The sequence below is a fragment of the Diadema antillarum genome, unplaced genomic scaffold (genome assembly GCF_040938485.1).
Source record: "Diadema antillarum isolate AM-2024a unplaced genomic scaffold, OU_Dant_1.0 seq00001602_RagTag, whole genome shotgun sequence".
Taxonomy (NCBI): domain Eukaryota; kingdom Metazoa; phylum Echinodermata; class Echinoidea; order Diadematoida; family Diadematidae; genus Diadema; species Diadema antillarum.
In genome coordinates, this window is record NW_027272316.1 from 77,371 (window position 1) to 99,979 (window position 22,609).

Genomic DNA, 22,609 nt, shown 5'->3' on the forward strand with positions numbered 1-22,609 from the left:
CTTTTTTAATACATGAAAATCAAACAGGATTTTTGAGTGGTCGCTTCATTGGCGAAAATATATACGTCTATTATATGACACGCTACTTTATACTGAATTAAATGATATAGCAGGCATGCTTCTTGTTGCCGATTTCGAAAAAGCTTTCGATTCCGTATCGCATACTTTTCTATTCAAGGTCCTGGATTTTTTTCACTTCGGTCCATCTGTAAAGAAATGGATCAAGTTATTTTATGCGAATGCATCCTCTTGTGTATTAGTTAACGGATACTGTACAGATAGATTTGAAATAGGACGAGGGTGTCGCCAGGGAGATCCTTTGTCCCCCTACCTCTTTTTGTTAGTCAGTGAAATACTTGGTATCCTAATACGACACTCGAATTCTTTAGTTGGATTGCATATGAATGGGAAATCGCTTAAACTTTTGCAATATGCAGATGATACCCTTTTGACACTCAACGGTTCAACCCAGGATTTACAAAGTGCTCTTACAATACTTAATGAATTTGCAAATATGTCCAACCTCAAAATTAACGTAACTAAAACTCAAGTAATATGGATTGGGAAGAACAGAACTTTCAAAAAAGAGATTTTACACGAGTACAAATTAAACTGGATATCTGAAGGATATTTCAGGTACCTGGGCATTGATTTTTCAGTTAAATTTTCTGAAATGGTTAATCACAATTATCAAGAAAAGGTTAAAGAGATAAAACGTCAGATAGCGATATGGCTGAAAAGAACATTGACTCCCTTAGGGAGAGTAACGATAGTAAAATCTTTATTGATACCCAAACTGAATTATTTGCTTTTATCTCTTCCAGAACCAAAATTAGAAATTATGAATGATGTTAACCGATCTTTTTATAAATTTATATGGCACGATAAACCTGATAAAATAAGTAGGAAACAAATGTGCCAATTATACAGTGATGGTGGGGTTAAAATGACAGATATTTTTATACATTCTAAATCACTCAGGATATCATGGATAAGAAGATTCTTTTGTTATCCAAGTAACGAAAATTTCACTTTACATATGTTCCAATCATTCTTGCCTCCATCATACACATCTCTCCACTTATTCATGGGGGCTGAACATTACAAAGAATTAGCCATTTCAATGCGCAACCCATTTTGGAAAGAGGTATTATTAGCCTTTTCAGATTTAACTCAGTCCATTGTAGATAATATCGCATGTCAACCCCTTTGGAACAATCCTGGAATACAAGTTAATAATAATGTAATTTATTATAAGTCATGGTGTGCTAAGGGGGTACGTTTTGTTAACGATGTTCTAGAAACAGATGGAAAATTTCTTTCATATTTTGATTTTCAACGTAAATACAATGTACAAGTAAACTTTCTTCAATATTATGGTTTGTGTAATGCTATTCGATTTGATTATAATAAAAATGTCATACCTAAGATTATGGAACCTACATGTATTATCCCTGAAACATTGTTTTCTATACTGAAAGTGAAGAAAGGCTGTGCACATATCTACCAGGCTTTCTTGAAACATAAGACAAAGGAATGTAAAAGTCTTATAAAATGGAAACAGGAGTTTGGTTTTGACAATATCATTTGGAGTTTTTATTACCAAATTCCCTTTTATTCAACTGTCGATGTAAACATGAGATGGTTTCAGTTCAAGATGCTAAATAGAATTCTTTATATGAAAGACGCTTTATTGAGATTTAAATTAGTAACAGATAACTTATGTACTTTTTGTAATAACAGCGAAGAAACAATTATGCATATATTTTGTTCTTGTATATATTCAAACGAGATATGGTCAAAACTTGAGCTTTGGCTGTCCCGTAATGCTATTCATATTAAGTTTACAAATCAAAATAAATTATTTGGTTTTTATGGACGTAATAACAGTGCCCTCAATTGCATTATGATTATAGTAAGGAAAGAAATTTTTACAGCCAAATGCAAAAATTGTTTGCCAGTTTTTGAACAAATCATGTCAGCGATAAAAAGTTATTATGATATGGAAAAGTATATATGTAAAACAAATCTGAAAGAAAAGAAATTTATGAAAAAGTGGTTACATTTTACTAAATGTTTCTGATTGTGTTTTCTTATGAAATGATTTGTCAGGTAATTTTCTGACACTTTGAAAAGAATTTGCAATTTATAATTGATTTTTGTAACTGTCTGCTGTTCTTATTGTATTTAGAATGGCCAAGAATATCATGTGTTCAATCTGCATGTACATACATATCTCTTTTTGTATATATTTGTGTGTATGATATTATTCAATAAAGGAACCCTGTGGAAGGGGGAAAAAAAGAAAAAAAAATGGTGCCCATTCAAACACTTCCTATTTCCCTAGCAATGCTACTTTCCAAAGTTGGTGAAAATCCATTATGTTGATTTCAGCAAGAAGATGAATATATACAATTTAGGTTAGCATTTGGATTCCTCCCTCCCCCCTCCCCCCGACTCCAAGGGGGGGGGGGGGGCAGCCCTGGATCTGCAATGAGCAAAGTTGGAACCACAGTCATCAATGTACAAACTCTTGGTTTTAACTTTGCTCTATCACATCTGGTTCTACAGAAGATTTTTAATATTCCTTAATGTTGTAATGTGGGGGGGGGGGGGATTGGGGCCCTAGGGACCCCCATGGGGAGCATGGTGCCCAGTTCAAAAAATAGAGATCTTATCCTCCTTGGGATGCTATCTGCCAAGTTTGGTAAAAATGGGTCTTGGGGTTCTCAAGAAGAAGATTAAAATGTAGACAAGTTTATGCATGACGCACGACAGACGAAGAGTGACTGCAATAGCTCACTTGAGGCTTCGTCTCAGGTGAGCTAAAAATCCAACTTTAAGTAAAGAATTGCTTAATTTCATCATGATCATTCTAATATGACCCAACCTCAAAGAGAAATATAACTTAAAGATGAATATCATATCAACAAATGACATTAGTTTTAATCAAAACCAGGGATGATATTGATTTGTGGAAAAAATCGGAAATCAAAATTTTCAGGTGATTTTGATACATGTACAGTGAAACCCCGTTATAACGAGTTCCGTGGGACCGGCGATATTACCTCGTTATAACCGGTACCTCGTTATAACCGTACGCATCAAAAACAAAGAAAAACATAAATACGACATCGGAATATATCCATCAATGAAAGAAACTTAACATCCTTTGCGTTGTTATTACACAATTATGGGTCATTATTATTGAGATAATAAAGGGAAATTATTTGTGAATTAGACCAAAAAGTAGGGGTTGAAATGAGATAATTCTTTATTGTAATTCTTGTTTGTTAATTTTTCCCAACACCAGCGCAAATAGAGTAAAATACAGGCGTTGTTTTTTACCATAACTTGCGAGGTATTTTTACGCTGTTGGTGCCCAGCGGGAATGCGATGATTTCATGAATCATTTCGGCTGTAATCTTGTACAATATAAATTATGATCGTTGCGCTCGAAGGGATTAGAAATGCGTTCTTTATTTTCTTCCGAAAATCTCTTCGCGTTTTGTACATCCGTTCTTGAAAAATATGCGACAGGATTGAATGTGGAAGGTTATTATACGTTGTGATCCTTTTTACGCAAATCTGTACCTTATAGACCATTCTGAAAGAAAGAAAAATCTTCATTGTGAAATGCAGTGTCAAAATTGTGATAATGAACAAACCCAGATCTATTCAAACTAATAAATAAGTTTGTTTCTTTTTCTGATTTAGGTTAACATGCGTTATTCAACTATTTTTTACGCTACTGTCACCTGGCGAGATCGCGATAATTTCAGAGTAACATACATGCGTTGTTTACCGTTAACTTGAGAGGTATTTTACGCTGTTGGAGCCCAGCGGGAATTCGATAATTTCATGAATCATTTCGGCTGTAATTTTATACAATGTTTGATCGTTGCGTCCGACGGGATTAAAAATGCGTTCTGTATTTTCTTTCGAAAATCTCTTCGCGTTTTGTACATCCTTGAACTGTTAAATGCGTTTGTTTCTTTTTCCGAACACCGATTAAGTAGGTTAACATGCGTTATTCAACTATTTTTACGCTACTGTCACCCGGCGAGATCGCGATGATTTCATTAATTATTTCGGCTTTAATCATACACACTCACATTTAAACTATCAGTTGTTAAATGATAATGAACAAATCCAGATCTATTCAAATCAATAAATGCGTTTGTTTCTTTTTCTGAACACCGATTAAGTAGGTTAACATGCGTTATTCAACTATTTTTACGCTACTGTCACCCGACGAGATCGCGATGATTTCATTATTTTTGCTTTAATCATACACACTCATATTCAAATTATCATTTGTTAAATGATAATGAACAAATCCAGATTTATTAAAATTAATAAATGCGTTTGTTTCTTTTTCTGAACACCGATTAAGGAGGTTAACATGCGTTATTCAACTATTTTTACGCTACTGTCACCCGACGGGATCGCGATGATTTCATTAATCATTTCGGCTTTAATCATCCACACTCATATTTGCTAAGCAGCAAAAGAACTGGAAGTCGGAACTAAAAATGGAAAGGATATGATAATGAGTTGCACACGCATTCCAATTTGTCCATTTTTGGCCACAAGTGTCGCTACATGAAAAGTTTTTGAATGCGTTATCTTTTTTTTTTCTCCTTGCGGTGTGGTCTGCCCTAATATCACGCACGCGTATCTCGCGGAAAAGAAAATCGAATGATTATGTTTAATGATTTAGTAGGAACATCGGAAGGCATTCCTGTGTCTTATCGTGTGATTTAGAAGAAAACATGGAAGGAACGGTGGTCTGCAAAACGGAAAAAGACGTGGATAGCATGACTTCGGTTTTCAGTGTTTCGTTTGTCGCGTGTTTGAAAGCGGCAATTTTGTCAAAAAATGGAACCTCGTTATATCCGATCAAATTGCTTATGTTTTTCTTTATCATGATGCACCGAAATTGTCCTCGTTATAACCGGAATCTCGTTATAACCGAACTCGTTATAACCGATTCGTTCTGCCCTAGGTTTACACGCAATGGAAAACGGGACCGACGCAATCACCTCGTTGTAAGCGGTTCCTCGTAATAACCGAACTCGTTATAACGGGGTTTCACTGTATATGTAAAAAGCAAAATGTGCAGACTTGAGAAAAAAAATCTGAAATCAGATTTAAGTCTATGGAATATCATGCCTGCAAAACATAATCACTTATTATGATGAGACAAGGCCAAGATCTACCAACAAACATTTTTACATGTAGTTTGTACCTGTATTCATTTTTCGTTAATGTAACGACCCTTAAAACATTCAGAATCAGCCACAACTTATACAGCTTGCTGTAGTGCCCCATTCTGTGCATCCATGACAGAGTGTAAATTAGAAATTGAAGGCTTGATTCAACTCCGACTTTGGTAATTTGAAGGTCGATGCTTCCTCAGCCCAAGATAGCTTGAAAGCACACAAGTAAACCGAGTCACAATAATTGAGACCTTTCATTAAAGCACATGTATTTGTGTGTGTGTGTGTGTGTGTATGCATGTGTTTATATTTGAGTGAGGGAGGCACCTTTACAAAATTAAAGGGAGGCGCAAGCATCCCCCTCCCCATATTTTACTTTTTATTCTTTTGTTTTAAAAAAAATAAAGAGGGGGCCCCCTCTGGATCCGCCACTGATTGTGCATTGTGTTTGTGCATATGTTTGTCTAGCTGTGTCTCTTTGATCTTTGTGTATGTAAATGCAGAGTGTGTCATCATCACCCCCAATATAGCAATATTAATATTGGAATACATGTGGGCTTTTTCCTTGCGATCACGAATATTGCACCATACCGGCCTCTTCATTTTACATTTATTACCATTTATCATTCTAGATTGTTTTGTTTGTTTTTGTTATACGTTATTGTACTAGCATCACTAGTGTCATCAGCAGAGGCATTGGTAGAATAAGAAGTGGTAGCAGTTTTCTTTCACCCTCCCCCATACCCCGTCCTCTTCCACGCTAATCCTGCTACTTGATCAGACATGCATATGCATGCGGCGCTATCTCTGAACAAATGTTTCATGACATCAATGGCCTAGCTGACCCAGCTTTTTTCGCCATTAGCCTCTCCTCGATGGCAATTTACTTTTTCTTTCTTTTTTAAACACCAGCTTCAAGTTATGTGAACTTTTGTTGATTACAAAATGTACATTATTTTTTTAGATATATTTTGCACACTTGTAGTAAACAAACATACCATGCAATGAGAGCCTGCAGTTTATAATTGATTCTAAGGTGACAAGAAGAGCATTAATTGCAGCCCAAAGAAAATACATGTAGTGCTTGTCCTTGTCACTGAAGAAACCATAATTTTGTTAGAGATTAAAAAGAGTGCATGATATATCTGTTTATGTACACTCGCACAAATCAGTAAAAAGATCACAAAATATTATCATTCAAAATAAACGTCACTCCAGTTTTCTAGTTTGTTTACATAAATAACAGCACAGAAGATCAGTCTACCACTTGCAGTGGGTAGGATTTACAAAATGGTCTATGAAGACCAATACACAAAACACTTTTACACAGGCCATCGATAAATTTAGCATGAATATGTCATACTCATGGTATAGTGAACTATACCTAGTGTCTCACAAAATTGCAAATTTTCTGATCAAAAACAGAAACACACCTCACACCACTACAGGGCACACACCTACTAAACTCTTTTTAAAAGGAGTAACCAGAACAAGGTTCACTCTGTTCAAACTTAATGGGACTGTACAGTACTGGTTGAGGTGAGGATTTAGGAATTGGTTGAGGTGAGGATTCAGGTTTATAACATTTTTTTTTTTTGTGAGATAATGAGAAACCTCTAACGAATTATGAAAGAGCATGTAATTTCATGAAGGATTCAACATTTGTTTGATCAAAATTGGCCTCGAAATGGCTGAGATATCCAAAAAAGCGATCCTAATAAAAATGACAGGCCACAACTTTCATTCGGATCTCTTTGTTCTACCTTGTATTTAGATATCTCAATCATTTCAAAACAAATTTTCATCAAATTAACTTTTGATTCCCTTTAGACTTGTATGCTCTTTGACATTTCATAGAGTGGTTTTTGAATATCTTGCAAAATGTTACAAGCTGAATCCTCACCTCAACCAGTACTGTACAGTCCCTTTAACTTGGCTCAAACAGTAGAGGGTAAACAAGAACAACAGAAGAAACACCATGACAGTGGTAGAGTCAAGGAAAGAAGAGAGGAAGTGGAACAAAAGGTTGAGGTCAAAGAACAACAGGAATGGGTGAAGAGGTTGACAGGTCAAGTTGTGAGAAAATATGGACCAAGACCTATATGGTCCATATGTTTGATAGTGGAATACTGAAAATGGTCTATATTGATCACATTGTGTCATTGTCATGAGTTATAAATTCAAATTCAAATTCAAATGAATTTATTAGGAATTTTCTGCATCAAATACATATTACAAATGAAATACAGTCATTTCTTTTTGTTAACAAGACAATAGAACATACAGTGTGTATATCAGAATAAAGAACTGAGATGTATACTTGTACAGATTAAATAAAAGAATAAAATAACACGTCAATTGGGAATCAATCAGGATAAAGTGAATCAAATGATCAGACTGAATTATGGTACATGTATTGGGAGTGTAAATGCAGAAGACTGTCATCAAATAAGCATATAGCTTGAAGATATGACAGCCTTGAAAAAGAAGGGGGAAAAAAAAGAAAATTGGCAAACATACATCTTGTATACTTGTCGAAAAGAAAAGAAAAAGCACGAAAAAAAAACAAAACAGAAACATTCTGGCATCACATTGCAACAACAAAACTTGTATAAACACTATATATACAGAGAATGAGGTGAGTGAGGTGAGTGCTGGTGCAAGTGGAAGAGCCCAGCAGGCGTGTGATACTAGGTGCCTTTAATATTAAGGGATATCAAAACATTAACAATTAATCTATTTAGTTTTTGGTAACAAAGGTCAGATCTTCTTTTATGAAATGGACCCCAGGTAGAGAAGGAAATATACCTGTACAATAGAGGGTAGACCACAGACAGTCATCCGATTGAAGTGAGGATTTAAGTTTTGAAGAGCAAAGTTCAGTTAAAGAAAGTCCAGCTGCTGGAAAAGGGACTAATGTTTCAGATGTAGGTCAAAGCTTGACTTGCAACAGATGCCGGTCACGTTAGCCTAGCTGGCAGAATTTGGACAGAGAAGGTACCCAGTCAGGGTGACAACATCCATTGTAAAATTAAACCTGTAATCACATCACATAATGTACCTTGATTTGATTTGATTTGATTTGATTTGATTTGATTTGATTTGATTTGATTCTGGTTGTATTGGTTTTTAGTGCTAAAAATAAGAAATTAACAAATTTAGTAGATACGATCAGAAAAAAAAATAAACAAAAACTTCAGTTTTATCAGAAATTTGATGGTTTGAAAACTTTGGAGTATACAAACAAACATGTTTATGTCATGCAACAGGAAGTTGAATGGCAACAATATAGGTACGGGGATACTGTACTCAGTGGTACTCACATTCTGACATGACATCTCACTGTATATTGAATGAGGGAACATATTTCTGGTAGAAATCACTGGCATCAAATTTTGTATTATTTGTACAACATTATGTACACTTCTTCACACAGCTTAGTTTTGGTAAATGTGGAAAAACATTTCAATACATTTTGCATATAGAAAATTTGAAGTTTGAAGTTAATCACCGTTTTAGTTTGGAGCTGTTTTTGTATGGAGAATATTATCCAACATGCATGATATCAACTTGTGTTCCATCTACATGTACGCATCACAAATAGCCATTGTATATGCTGTTATGGGGTAGAACCTTTCATTAAAGGCTTTGTTTACCATTGGGAGCAGTGATTTAAAAAAAGTAATTACATATGATGCATATGTGTAGATCAGTTGCATCACCAAACATCCTACCATATAAAAATTTTGGAATAAAGCCTAAAATAGTGTATAAGGAGGTATCACTATTTTTCTCGAATTGTTACTGTAGACAGTCTAGTACAGAATCAATTCTATTATAACTATTGTTCACATTTTGTATATTATAAATACTTAACATTAATTACACAGAGTAACATTTTGACATTGTTTGTTTCCATCCCTTACTCACATTTTAGAACTACCTTGAAAGAAAAAGCTGGGTATTTGTTTCATCTGCAAGTGGTAAATAATGTCTTTAACCCATCGAGGATGGACTAATTTTGCTTCAACACGCATTTCCCATGACATCTGCCCAGGTATACTCGGGACTTGTCCTCAATGGGTTAAAAGGGAGAAGTTGTAATTGTGCTAACTGTAACAGCACCACCTTGTGTCCAATGATGGACTGAAACTGTGTTGAAAGATTGATCGGTACACAATAAAGGTCTTGCTGAAAGTCTACAGCAGTACATGTTCATGTGCTGTGTCGTGATGTGAGTCCACACAAAGATATCAGTGTTAAAGTTATGTCAGCAAACCTAAGTGCATCATTATGCCTGAAAACCTTTCAATGTTTGATGAAATGCTAGTTTACTATATTACAGTTTAATCAAACAATACCTAATAAAGGTTCTTGCTATCCGAATGATCGACTGTTAGTTACATGACATGTGGCAAATACTGTATACGGTACCAATGCTGTTGAGTGTGCAAGTTTTGTCGACAAGTTTTGGATATTGCACTCTCACATCATCAATTATGTAAATCCATAGCAGGTTTATAGCAACATCACAGTTTTGCACCATCGCAGTCCTCTGACATCACAATACACATACTTTTGCAGCACATACTCATTCACTTTTATATTTAATCCACGTAGCAACAATATTGCAACAGATCGCTTTTTTGTAAGACTGTGTTATGACGATATGATATGGACTGGCCATGAAGGGGATACAACATTTATTGCTTGAAGTAGAATCATATATTGCCCCTGCAAAAGACGAGGACAATACAATTCTAGTGTCCAGGCATCATGAGGCATGTAGTCTAGCCATGCTTTTCTATCTCTACATATACAAATTGTACATGTACTGTCTTGTAAACTGCACTGTTATGCATGAGTGTGTGTGACGTGAGACTGGACATGTTGCTAGCTGTGTATTTTATGCTCTCCTGAAGCTTGAGCGTGAAGGTGAGTGTGACATTTTGAGGGGGTTGCTCAGTTGGAGAGGGATGTCTTCTATGCGGGTGGCATGAAATGACTGGGCATGTAACGCTTCTGTCTAAATGTACTGTAGCGCATGCACTGCCTTGTGTGTGATGCGAGGCTCTATGGCATCGCTATATTATCAGGCATTAAGATTCATCTATATCTCTGTCTACATGGACTTTACTACTGCACTAGCCGCACTGTGTGTGATATGAGACATGGACACTGGGTGATCGCAAGTTTGGTGTTAGCATGAAAAGTACATTAACCCTACTTGTCACCGACGTGTTATGGAGTAATACTATTATTAAAGGTACTTTTAAGAAGAACTTAACTTTACTTGATGTTACATCATTTCATATTGCAGGAGTTTTCAGTCAGAATATGTTCATCCATATCATGTAAAGACATACCATTGTACATACCATGTGAAACAAACATGCATTTTGTACATATTTTTAACTAATTCACAAGATAGTAGTACCGTAATATAATTGGTTCAATAATCAGTGAAACTGAAATCTTCCTGACATATGCATTAATAAAACCTTGAATCATATTCTTTTCATCAGTATTACCATTTTATCAGTATCTAAGACAACAAAATGTGTTTTTCAGTTCAGTCCTTGGGGTGAGCAAAGATTATAAACATGAATAAGAACGCAATAGCCATTTCTGGACTGTCACTCTGCAATGACTGTACTGTAGTACGCATAAGGAATATCGATGCAAAAAGCTTTGTAGAGCAAAGATACACAGTAGGAGGGATCCTGTGGCTTGCCATAGACAGTACTCATGACACTGATGAAGGCACAATGACTGTAGAGACACCAATGTGGTCTGACGCTGCCTGGTGTCCTCTCTTCCCATTATCCACCAGTGAGACGTCCTGAAGTTTGGTGTCGTCACTCAACCGCACATAGATGTAATCAATCTGGAAAATGTAAGCAATCCCATCTGTACTTAACAGACCTTTTTTTTTTCCTACTATCAACACAACATACAATTTTACCTCATCAGCTGGACTGAGAAGTGAGTTCAAATTAAGTGTTTCAGCCCTCTGACACCGTGTCCCGAGGCCCCCTGGGAACAACATGTTTTCCCTAGTCCTAGAGGGGAATTCTCCCAAAACTGATGACAATGTATTTTGAAGAAAATTACTGTTTCATTTTCACAAATGAGCGCAAACTGCTCCTGGAATTGCCATGAAGTCTTATCTTTACCCTATATAGGCAACAAGTACACACATGAAGAGACACACCATGAAGAGTGTCCTATATGATACATGGAAATGTTATCTACCATCTTGAATGCTTGGAGATTTAGGACAATGTTTCTGGGGCAATGTTGTGGGACACATGTTCAGTATGATGAGTTTGTGAATCTTAATATCCCAAGACAATCCTTTCTAAACGTAGATCATGTAGATCAATTTTTGTAAAGATGGAGATGTAAATTTGAACAAACTGCCCTTTTCTATACGGGTGTGTCATGATGCCATAAGACAGGTGTGTTATAAAGATGCACTCGTATAAAGCGGACTAAACAGATGTACAAACACTGTACATGAAAGCATGAATGCATACTACAGTAACATGTGTACATTGATTTACACATTTTTGTTTTTGTTTTTGTGTTGTGTGTGTGTGTGTGTGTGTGTGTGTACCTAAATGTCAAAATTAGAGAATAACAGAAATTGGTTTATTAATACAAGTTCTGAAATTTTACACCGTCACCTTGCACAATGGCCCAAGAACAATGATTGTCTTCTGTATGCCTATTAGCAACAGTTTGACAAGAGCGGAAAGATGGAGGAAAGGGCAGGGATGTGATATATTTACTTTTCTTTCCTACTTCCTTTATGTTTTGAGCATAACAATTTATTGCAGAGTTTCATGACAAAAAAGGTCATTGTTTCATGAAGTAAAATTGACTTTTTAACGAGTTAGAAATACTGAAAAAGGACACCATGTATACATTCTGTGAATATGTTATAAAATGGATAACTCTCGACTTGCAAGTAAGCATAGTAGGGCCTAAGCGAGCTCTTAATGAAATTCATTTCTTTTGTGCATGGACTGCAGAAGATATTCAGTCCCTCATTTGCCTTTTTGAGAGACAGTGAGATTGTAGGCCTATACTGAGCATGTGAGCATTTTGATATCTCCCCACAGTAAAGACATGGTGAAAGCTAGTCGGCTTCTCTCACTACTTGTTGCACTGGTCTGTGATATCATTGTTGTCATTATTGTTACATGACAAATATGCTGTTCCATCAAAAGGAGTCACAAATAAGATTTTCATGTGGTTTTTCCTCAGATGAGTAGTTAGTACAGTATGTGAACTTTAATTTCATGTCCAATTAATCACACGAAATGTCCTACATCCAAACATATTTATTGATCAAAGAACTGTGATAATGCACATCAGATTGCAGTTAGATAATACAAAGGCAGTAAGTTACATTTACTTATTCATTTTACTCCCTTAATCTCAAAATACTGCAAACCAACTTATTATCCTGGCAAATTGCACCAACCAGACAAATTTCTTGATAGACCCTTTTGATGTATTGCAAGAAAATTCCAGACAGTTGCTAGGGAGAAGAGCTTATGAACTTGCTGCATGAAGCTTTGCCACTCACCATGTGATAACCATATTGAACAAGCCCCCCTCCCCCAAATGCCCTTTAAAATTTCACGCTCTTCTGGCAAATGTTGGGTCTTGAAATTGATACCTAAAATGTATTTCTTGGTACCTCCACTAAAAAAATGGACCTTTCAGGCCATGGTGCTAGATTAGTCACATATACTTGAGCATTTATTTGTCTGTTGGGGCCCTAGGGAGGAGAAAAAAAAATGTACTCATCACAAGCAAATCACACAGACTTGGAAAAGAGACTTACTCTCTTTCTGAGGTACTTGTCTATGGCACTGAAGGTCAAACCAATGTCCCGGGGTTCATCCTCCCTGTATGTGTAAGGAGCATCAGGCCTGTGAGCCAACAAGAATACAGACATGATTGTCTGCCATGCTCAACAATTGTGAAGAATGACAAACACAAGTCTTTATTGGTATGAGTAGTGTTAAAATACTACAGCATTTCAGCTGTTGTGCACAGTCAACCCAGGAGGTCCAAATATTAACTCCTTGAGTCAGCCAGGGTGCTTCTGTTTCTCACTCCATCATAATAGCTGCATTCAAACAGAAGTTATCAGTTTCGCATCACTAATTTTATTTGCCAGCATTCACAAATGCAAAAAAGAAGAAAAAAACAAGACAGTAATGTCACTATGGCAGATATGCCTCTGCCATATTGCATTATTCTCCCAATAAGTTAACAGTACACCATATATTGCCAATGTGAGACAACACTTTCACATGATTGGCAAAAAAATCATTACTTGGTAATTATATGACAATTTTCCTGACAATAATTTGAGCCATTTTCAAAATATAGAAAACAGGTGAAATTTTAGCATATTCACTTGAACTCTGACTCCAAGGCCCAACACTCTCCCTTCATAATTACTGTGTGGCAATGCATGTACATACATGTATATTTAACAAGTTCAATTCCAGGTACAGTCCAACCTCTCCTATCTGGCCTCCCTTTAATCCGGATCTCTCTATTATCCCGATGCAATCTCGCCATAATTTTAATGCCTCCGCCCAAAGGGTGCCAAAGGCATTATGTTTTCGGGTTGTCCGTCTGTCCGCACGCGGAGTTCCGTCCCCATTTGATTACGCGATAACTTCAGTAATATTGAGCAGAATTTTACCAAATTTGGTCCAAGTATATATATAAAATGATGGGGCAAATTACTTGGTTAGAGTTTGGGTGAAATCCGCAAGAGGTCAAAAGTCATGGTCAAATCATGAAATTGTATCCGTATTTGTGAACTCAAGACTGGAATAAGAAAATTTCACCAAATTTTGTCCAAGGATGATGTATGATGGGGCAATCAAAGTAGTTTTTGACTGAAGTCGGCAAGAGGTAAAAGGTCAAAAGGTCACGGTCAAATGCTCAAAATTTCACTCTTTCCCCCATATCTACGCAATGCCTGAAGATTTAATTTTCTTGAAATTTAGTGTATACATGTACTGCCAAATAAAGATTCTCCAGAGAGTTTCAGGTCATGAGGTCAAAGGTCAAAGGCCAGCTGAAAATATTAAAATTTCACTTTTTTCTCTATCTCACAAATGGTTCAAGTATCTTCATGGAACTTGGTACATATGCATGTACTGACTGGCAGTAATTATCTAGTGAATTTAGCGGTCATGGGTCAAAGGTAAGGGTCAATGGTCGAGGTCAACTCCTCAAAATTTCACATTTCCCTCATATTCATGCAATACTTGGATTTTTCTCAAAACTTAATATATACAATAACCTGTATTACCAAATGGAGATTCTCTGGGAAATTTCCTGCCAAAAGGTCAAAGGTCAAAACTCAAAGACTCAAATGAAAGTAGTATATTTCATTTTTTCCTCCGTATCTTAAAAGTGACTTCAGGTATCATGAAGCTTAGTACAGTCAAACCTGCCTTAGCAGCCACCTGTCTATAGCAGCGACCTGTCTATAACAGCCACTGAAATATCCCCCCCGAGACAGAAGCCGTTTAAAGACCCTGTGTATAGCGGCCACCTGTCTTACGCGGCCAGCGGCCACAAATTTAGTTTCCCGCGGTAGATTTTAACCTGTCTTCAGCGGCCACAGACCCGATGGAGCCGTAGCCGAGCCAGTAATTCAGCGTGTTTTTTCTTCTCCCTTGGGTGGCCGCTATAGACAGGTTTGACTGTATATATTTATGCGTGTTCTACCTGACAGTGATTCTATTGGAAATTTTAGGGTCATAGGGTCAAGGGTCAAAGGCCAGGTTAAAATGCACAAATTTTTCTATTCAATACTGAAATTACACTTTTTCTTCATACCAGGTTTAGATAATGCTATTTTCCCACTTGATACTGAAATTATACTTTTTCTCAATACCTTGAAAATTACTCAATGCAAAAACTTATAAAAGGGTCAAAAGTCAAGTAAAAATCATCAGTTCCCCAAATACCTGCACTCTGACATTTTAATCATTCATCCAATTGAACCTAGTTCTAGGAAAGTGAACATTCATCACATTTGTGTCAAACCTGTCCTTTTAATATTTTGCCAGTGGTGTGAAACTGTCATCACACATTGTCAAGACATTGTACTATAGACCTACTAGAGGAACCATGCATTATGGCAGAGGCATACCAGTCGCCACAGCAACATTTCTATTTTTTTATTTCAAATTTCAATCTAATAATTACGGGGAAATAGTCTGGGTGCCAAAGGCGGAACCTTGTTTTACCGGCCACCCAATGTTTTTTTTATGGTTTTACCCTATTTCGGGGGTGCTGAATCCGAATCTGCATGGTGCAACTCTTGCATCCTTGAGGGTTTTGAGATATTCGAGATGGCCGCCAAAATGGCCGCCCAAACCGGAAATTCCATGTATTTCCTTCCAAATGGTGAGAAATTGAAAACAATCGATGGTTTTACCCTATTTCGAGGGTGCTAAATCCAAATCTGGATGATGCAACTCTTGCATCCTTGAGGGTTTTGAGATATTCAAGATGGCCCCCAAAATGGCCGCCAAAACCGGATATTCCTATGTATTTCCTTCTAAATGGTGAGAAATTGAAAACAATTGATGGTTCTAAGCTGTTTCGAGGGTGCTGAATCCGAATCTGGCTGATGCGAATCTTGCATCCTTGAGGATATTGATATATTCAAGATGGCCGCCAAAATGGCCGCCGAAACCCGGAAATTTGTATGTATTTCCTTCTAAATAGTGAGATCAAGTTCAAATTAATTGATGGTTCTAAGCTATTTCGAGGGTGCTGTATCCGAATCTGGCTGATGCGACTCTTGTACCCTTGAGGATTTTGAGATATTCAAGATGGCCGCCAAAATGGCCACCCAAACCGGAATTTCCTATGTATTTCCTTCTGAATGTTGGGTAATTGAAAACAATTGATAGTTCGAAGCTATTTCGACGGTGGTGAGTCCAAATCTGGATGATGCAACTCTTGCATCGTTAAGGGTTCTGAGATATTCAAGATGGCCACCAAAATGGCCGCCAAAACCGGAAATTCCCCTGTATTTCCTTCAAAATGGTGAGAAATTGAAAAACTGTTGATGGTTTTACCCTAGGGTGCTGGATCAGAATCTTGATAAAACTCTTGTATCCTTAAGGGTTTTGAGATAATAAGGATGGCCACCAAAATGACCGCCAAAAATGGAAACTCACATGTAGACCCCCTTTTTCCTTCTAAATGGTGTAAAATTGAAACAAATTGATGGTTTTACCCTATTTTGAGTTTGCTGAATTTGAAGCTGCAGGATACAGCTCTTGCATCCTTGATGGTTTTGAGATTATAAAGATGGCCACCAAAATGGCCCCCAAATGGCCGTCAAAAACGGAAATTCCCATGTAGGCCCCCTAATTCGTTCTAAATGGTGTAAAATTGAAAACAATTGGTGGCTTTTTTGAGGGTGCTGAATCCGGACCTGGTTGATGCAACTCTTGTATTTTGGGGGTTTTGAGAATTCCAAGATGACCGCCAAAATAACAGTCAATATTGAAAATTTTGAGACCCTATTCAGCACCCTCGACATTTTGTTGTTGCCATTTTTGCATTCCTTAGGGTTTTCAGATGTCCACGATGACCGCCAAAATAATTGGCAGAAATTGAAATTCCAATGTTAAGGCCAAGTAAAAAAAGAAACCAGTTTCTCGTCCTCGCGCGCATCGATTTTGGCCGCCGCATCGATTTTTTTACTATTTACTATTTTCAAAATGGCGCTGAAAATACCAAGAAATTCATAATTTCCGTCCCAGCCCGCTCCCCGCCCGCATCGATTTTCAGTTGCCGCATCGACTTGTTTGATATTTACTATTTTTTCGGCCGCCGAAAAAAAAAATCAACAATTCACCTACCAATCGTGATGTCTTATTTCTAATTACGCCTTGCGTCCTCTACTTAGCTGTAGTACAGCTGTAGTTTCTGTAGTGCGTATGTAATAACGCATGCCTTTCACACTGCAAGCTCGGCAAGAAGGAATGACCCACAAAGCAGTTGAACTGTAGTTGGATGGGCGGGCCTGGGCTGTTGTGATGTACAGCGCACTCGGTACGTCGTGATGTTGACAGGACGTTGAGCACCTTCGGTACATTTCTCTCGTGCTGTTGCCCGCTTCATGTGCTGCTAGATTGATTGCGCAATGTAACCACAAACCCCGTTATAACGAGATCCGTGGGACTGGCGATATTACCTCGTTATAACCGGTACCTCGTTATAACCGGTACCTCGTTATAACCATACTCATTAAAAATAAAAAAAACATAAGCATGACGTCGTACACCCATCAATGAAACTTAAACATATCCTTTGCGTTGTTATTACACAATTATTGAGCGTTATTATTGAGAGAATAAAGGGAGATTATTTGTGAATTAGACGAAGAAATAGAGGCTGAAATGATAAGTTAATTCTTTATTGTAATTCTTGTTTGTTAAGCTTTTTCTAAACACCAGCGCAAATATGGGGGCAAATATATGTAGAGTAACATACAGGCCTTGTTTACCGTAACTTGCTAGGTATTTTTACGCTGTTGGTGCCCACCGGGAATGCGATGATTTCATGAATCATTTAGGCTGTAATCTTGTACACATGTACAATGTACACCTGTATGAGCGTTGCGCCCAAATGGATTAAAAATGCGTTCTTTATTTTCTTCCGAAAATCTCTTCGCGTTTTGTACGACCGTTCTTGAAAATATGTGACAGGATTGAATGTGGGAGGTTGTTATCCTGTTTACGCAAATCTGTACCAGATCTATTCAAACTAATAAATGCGTTTGTTTCTTTTTCTGATTAAGGTTAACATGCGTCATTCAACTTTGTTTTACGCTACTGTCACCTGGCGAGATCGCGATGATTTCAGAGTAAATACGTGCGTTGTTTACCGCTAACTTGCGAGGTATTTTACGCTGTTGGTGCCCAGCGGGAATTCGATAATTTCATGAATCATTTGGCTGTAATTTTATACATGTACAATGTATGATCGTTGCGCTCGAAGGGATTAAAAATGCGTTCTTTATTTTCTTCCGAAAATCTCTTCGCGTTTTGTACATCCGTTCTTGAACTGTTGAATGCGTTTGTTTCTATTTCCGAGCACCGATTAAGTAGGTTAACATGCGTTATTCAACAATTTTTACGCTACTGTCACCCGGCGAGATCGCGATGATTTCACTCATTATTTCGGCTTTAATCATACACACTCATATTTAAATTATCATTCGTTAAATGATAATGAACACATCCAGATCTATTCAAACTAATACATGCATTTGTTTCTTTTTCCGATCACCGATTAAGTAGGTTAACATGCGTTATTCAACTATTTTTACTCTACTGTCACCTGGCAGGATCGCGATGATTCCACCATTTCTGCTTTGATCATACACACTCATATCTAAATTATCATTTGTTAAATGATAATGAACAAATCCAGATCTGTTCAAACTAATAAATGCGTTTGCTTCTTTTTCTGAACATCGATTAAGTATAGGTTAACATGCGTTACTCAACTATTTTAACGCTACTGTCACTCGGCGGGATCGGGGCGATGATTTTATTATTTCGGCTTTAATCATCCAAACTCATATTTGCTCAAAACCAGCAAAAGAACTGGAAGTCGGAACTAAAATTGGAAAGGATATAATGATGAGTTGCACACGCATTCCAATTGTCCATTTTTGGTCAAATTTTATTGTCGCTACATGAAAAGTTTTTGAATGCGTTATCTATTTTTTTCTCGTTGCGCTGTGGTCTGATATCATATCACGCACGCGTTTCTCGCGAAAAAGAAAAACCGAATGATTATGTTTAATAATTAGTAGGAACATCGGAAGGTGTTCCTGTGTCTTATCGTGTGATTAAGAAGAAAACATGGAAGGAACGGTTCTCTGCAAAACGGGAAAAGACGTGGATAGCGAGATTTCGGTTTCCAATGTTTCATTTGTCGCGTGTTTGAAAGCGGCAATTTGGTCAAGAAATGGAACCTCGTTATATCCGATCAAATTGCTTATGTTTTTCTCTATCATGATTTACCGAATTGTCCTCGTTATAACCGGAATCTCGTTATAACCGAACACGTTATAACCGATTCGTTCTGCCATTACACGCAAAGGAAAACGGGACCGACGCGATCACCTCGTTATAAGCGGTTCCTCGTTATAACCAAACTCGTTATAACGGGGTTTCCCTGTAGGAGAGAAGACCAGCCAGCCAGCATAGCATGCGTTCTGGAGCTCGAAAAAAAAAATCGTGGAGTGATGGAGAGAACAGATCTCAAGCGCACGTGTGCACAGCGAACGGCTTTAAATAGTGAATATAGTATTCAACTGGTTCGTATTCTGTCTTTCAGTAAAAAGGAAATCAGGTGGTTGTTTCACAGGGTTGACAATTGGCAGTACTGTCTGCGGCATTTTAAATTCTTGAGCGAATACAGCTGTAAGTTTTCATATGAGAAAAGATCTAACTCAGTAAGTTTGTGTTGTGATGAAAGGCAAAAATAATGCTATGCATTTCCCGAGGTAATGGTTGGATTCATAGGTTCAACAAGTGATGCATAAATGTGTATATTTTATGTTTAAAAAACATGTTTTTTTTCCACACCATTGATATGACTGAATGAATACAGTCACAGTGCAGTTAAATTGGTATACTTGTCATGCATAAACAGCAATATACGCAGATTTGGTATTAAATTGTGCATCACTCAAATGATAAGTGGTTTATATCACACATATAAACACATATTACTTTCATTTTGACAATCCTCGAAAAAATAGTAAGATATCAAATAGTAAGGACCTCCCTCATCGCCTTGCTCAAAAAACCCGGACGAGAAACTACTTTCTTTTTTTACTTGGCCTAATATCTTTTTTCTAAATGGTGAAAATGTGAAAATTAATTGATGGTCTCACCCCATTTCTAGGGTGCTGAAGGTTTTGAGATATTTGCAAATGTCCTGTATAAACGGAAATTCCTTGATATTTTCTTATAAATTGTGAAATATTGTGCTATAACGTGAAGCGAGGGATTAAAAGCAATAATCCGTATTCTTGAATTCAACTGGGTTGAGCAAATTTGTCAAATCAGCCAACAATTAATGGTATCCAAAATGACTGTCACAATGGTATTGTAATATGCTGAGATTTTCCGATATGTCTCAAACGGAACTTTAACACATAATGGAAAGAAAGATTATATTGACATCATACTGAAACATACAAATAACACAAAGATAAGACTGAAAAATTTTTTATGCACAATATTGTATAAAGTCATGCCTGTGGTAGCCAATAAGGGCTCCGCAGACTGATGTGAAGTTAATCCTTTTGGCTGTAAGAGTAATATTAAATTATGGCCTGCTGGTATTTGGTGCTGAAATTTGTCTTGTATTCTTATGAGTCTCGCCGCGTACTCTTATAAAACTTGTGGCATATTCTGATTACATCACTAGAAATGGTTGCATCCATGACCATTATAGTAGATATCAATATAAGGGTAATTTCAAAAGCACTCTGCGTGATTATGATATTCGTAAGTATACTAGACTATCAACTATTACCTTACATGTTGTCGTTTGTTTTTTTTATTTTTATTTATTTATTTTTTTTACTGCGCGTTACCTGTGACTTTCGTGTGTATATATGATATCGTCGCTTGGGTGACAAGACCCTGTATCTGAAATTTTAGTGAAAATGACTTTTATAAATAAACAGTCAGATAATCAGTTAATGATGTCCTATCCAAACCTTAGTTGTCTTTGGCTGCCATGTTTGTTTGCTTTTTGTTTTTGTTTTTGTTTTTTCTCTCCTGAACACGTGACATTTTGTAGATACTTGGTTTGTCGCCCCATATATGTATATATATATACGTATATATATATATATATATATATATATATATATATATATATTACATCATATTGAAGAAAAATTTGAAGCAGAACTATAAAAATGTCCAACTCTTGTCTTCAACAATATCATCAAGACCACCAATATTAACCAATTAACCAATGTGAGTGTTCACGGATGAAACGATTAAAACGGTTCATGGATTAAAACAGGTAATGTTGGGAATCTCAGTAAACTTCTCAACATCACTATCACAATATGATCGAGATGGGTATGTCTTGTCCACTGACTGTTAGTGTTCAAAACATATCCATGATATGTAGATGAAACAGTGTAATCTTTTAAATATTCAACCGCATCTGTAGTCTTGCAGGATTCATTCCTGGCACAGCTGTATCTTTCAAACTCCAAGATATCCGGTAAGGCTGGTTTCTCTGTACAGCAAGTTCAAACTGGGATGTACAATATGCGTTCGTCTATCAGCAGAGTATGGTCGGGTTTAGATTTTGTCATTGACAAAAACCTGAAATAGGGTAAAACCATCAATTGTTATCAATTTCTCACCATTCTGGGGAGCATTAGCGGCTATCTTGAATATCTCCAAACTCTCAATGATGCAAGGGTGGTATCGTCCAGATTCGCATTCAGCATAGTGATCAAAATAGGGTAGAATCATCAATAAAATTGTTCTCAATTGCAAAACATTAAAATTGAAATACGTGGAAATTTCCGGTTTTGGCGGCCATTTTGAAATAGGAATAGGATAGAACCGTCAATTGTTCTCAATATTGAACCATTGAGAATGAAATACGTGAACATTTCCGGTTTTGGCGGCCATTTTGGCGGCCATCTTGAATATCTCAAAATCCTCAAGGATGCAGGAGATGCATCATTCGGATTCGGATTCAGCACCCTCCAAACAGGGTAAAACCATCAATTGTTTTCAATTTCTTACCATTTAGGAGGAAATACATCGGAATTTCTCGTTTTGAATTGACGGTCATTTCGGCGGCCATTTCGGCGGCCATCTTGAATATCTCAAAACCCTCAAGGATGCAAGAGTTGCATCATCCAGATTCGGATTCAACACCATTGAAATAGGGTAAAATCATAGATTGTTTTCAATTTTTCACCATTTAAAAAGAAATACATGGGAATTTCCAGTTTTGGCAGCCATTTTGGCAGGCCATCTTGAATATCTCAAAATCCTCAAGGATGCAAGACTTGCATCATCCAGATTCAGATTCAGCACCCTCGAAATAGGGTAAAATCATAGATTGTTTTCAATTTCTCACCATTTAAAAGGAAATACATGGGAATTTCCAGTTTTGGCAGCCATTTTGGCAGGCCATCTTGAATATCTCAAAATCCTCAAGGATGCAAGACTTGCATCATCCAGATTCAGATTCAGCACTCTCGAAATAGGGTAAAACCATCAATAGTTTTCAATTTCTCACCATTTAGAAGG

At 36.9% G+C, this 22,609-nt stretch overlaps 1 protein-coding gene across 2 annotated transcripts in view; it reads right to left on the bottom strand.

The window, feature by feature from the left end:
* Positions 1-10,748: 10,748 nt before the first annotated feature.
* Positions 10,749-22,609, bottom strand: part of LOC139711012 (uncharacterized) — a 77,877-nt gene continuing 66,016 nt past the window's right edge. For both annotated transcript variants that reach the window (XM_071622930.1, XM_071622929.1), the window contains exons 10-11: positions 13,081-13,168; positions 10,749-11,109 (exon numbers count right to left, since the gene is read on the bottom strand). In XM_071622930.1, coding sequence (XP_071479031.1) covers positions 10,969-11,109; positions 13,081-13,168 — 229 coding nt within the window. In that variant the 3' untranslated portion in view covers positions 10,749-10,968. The remainder of the gene's footprint in view (positions 11,110-13,080; positions 13,169-22,609) is intronic.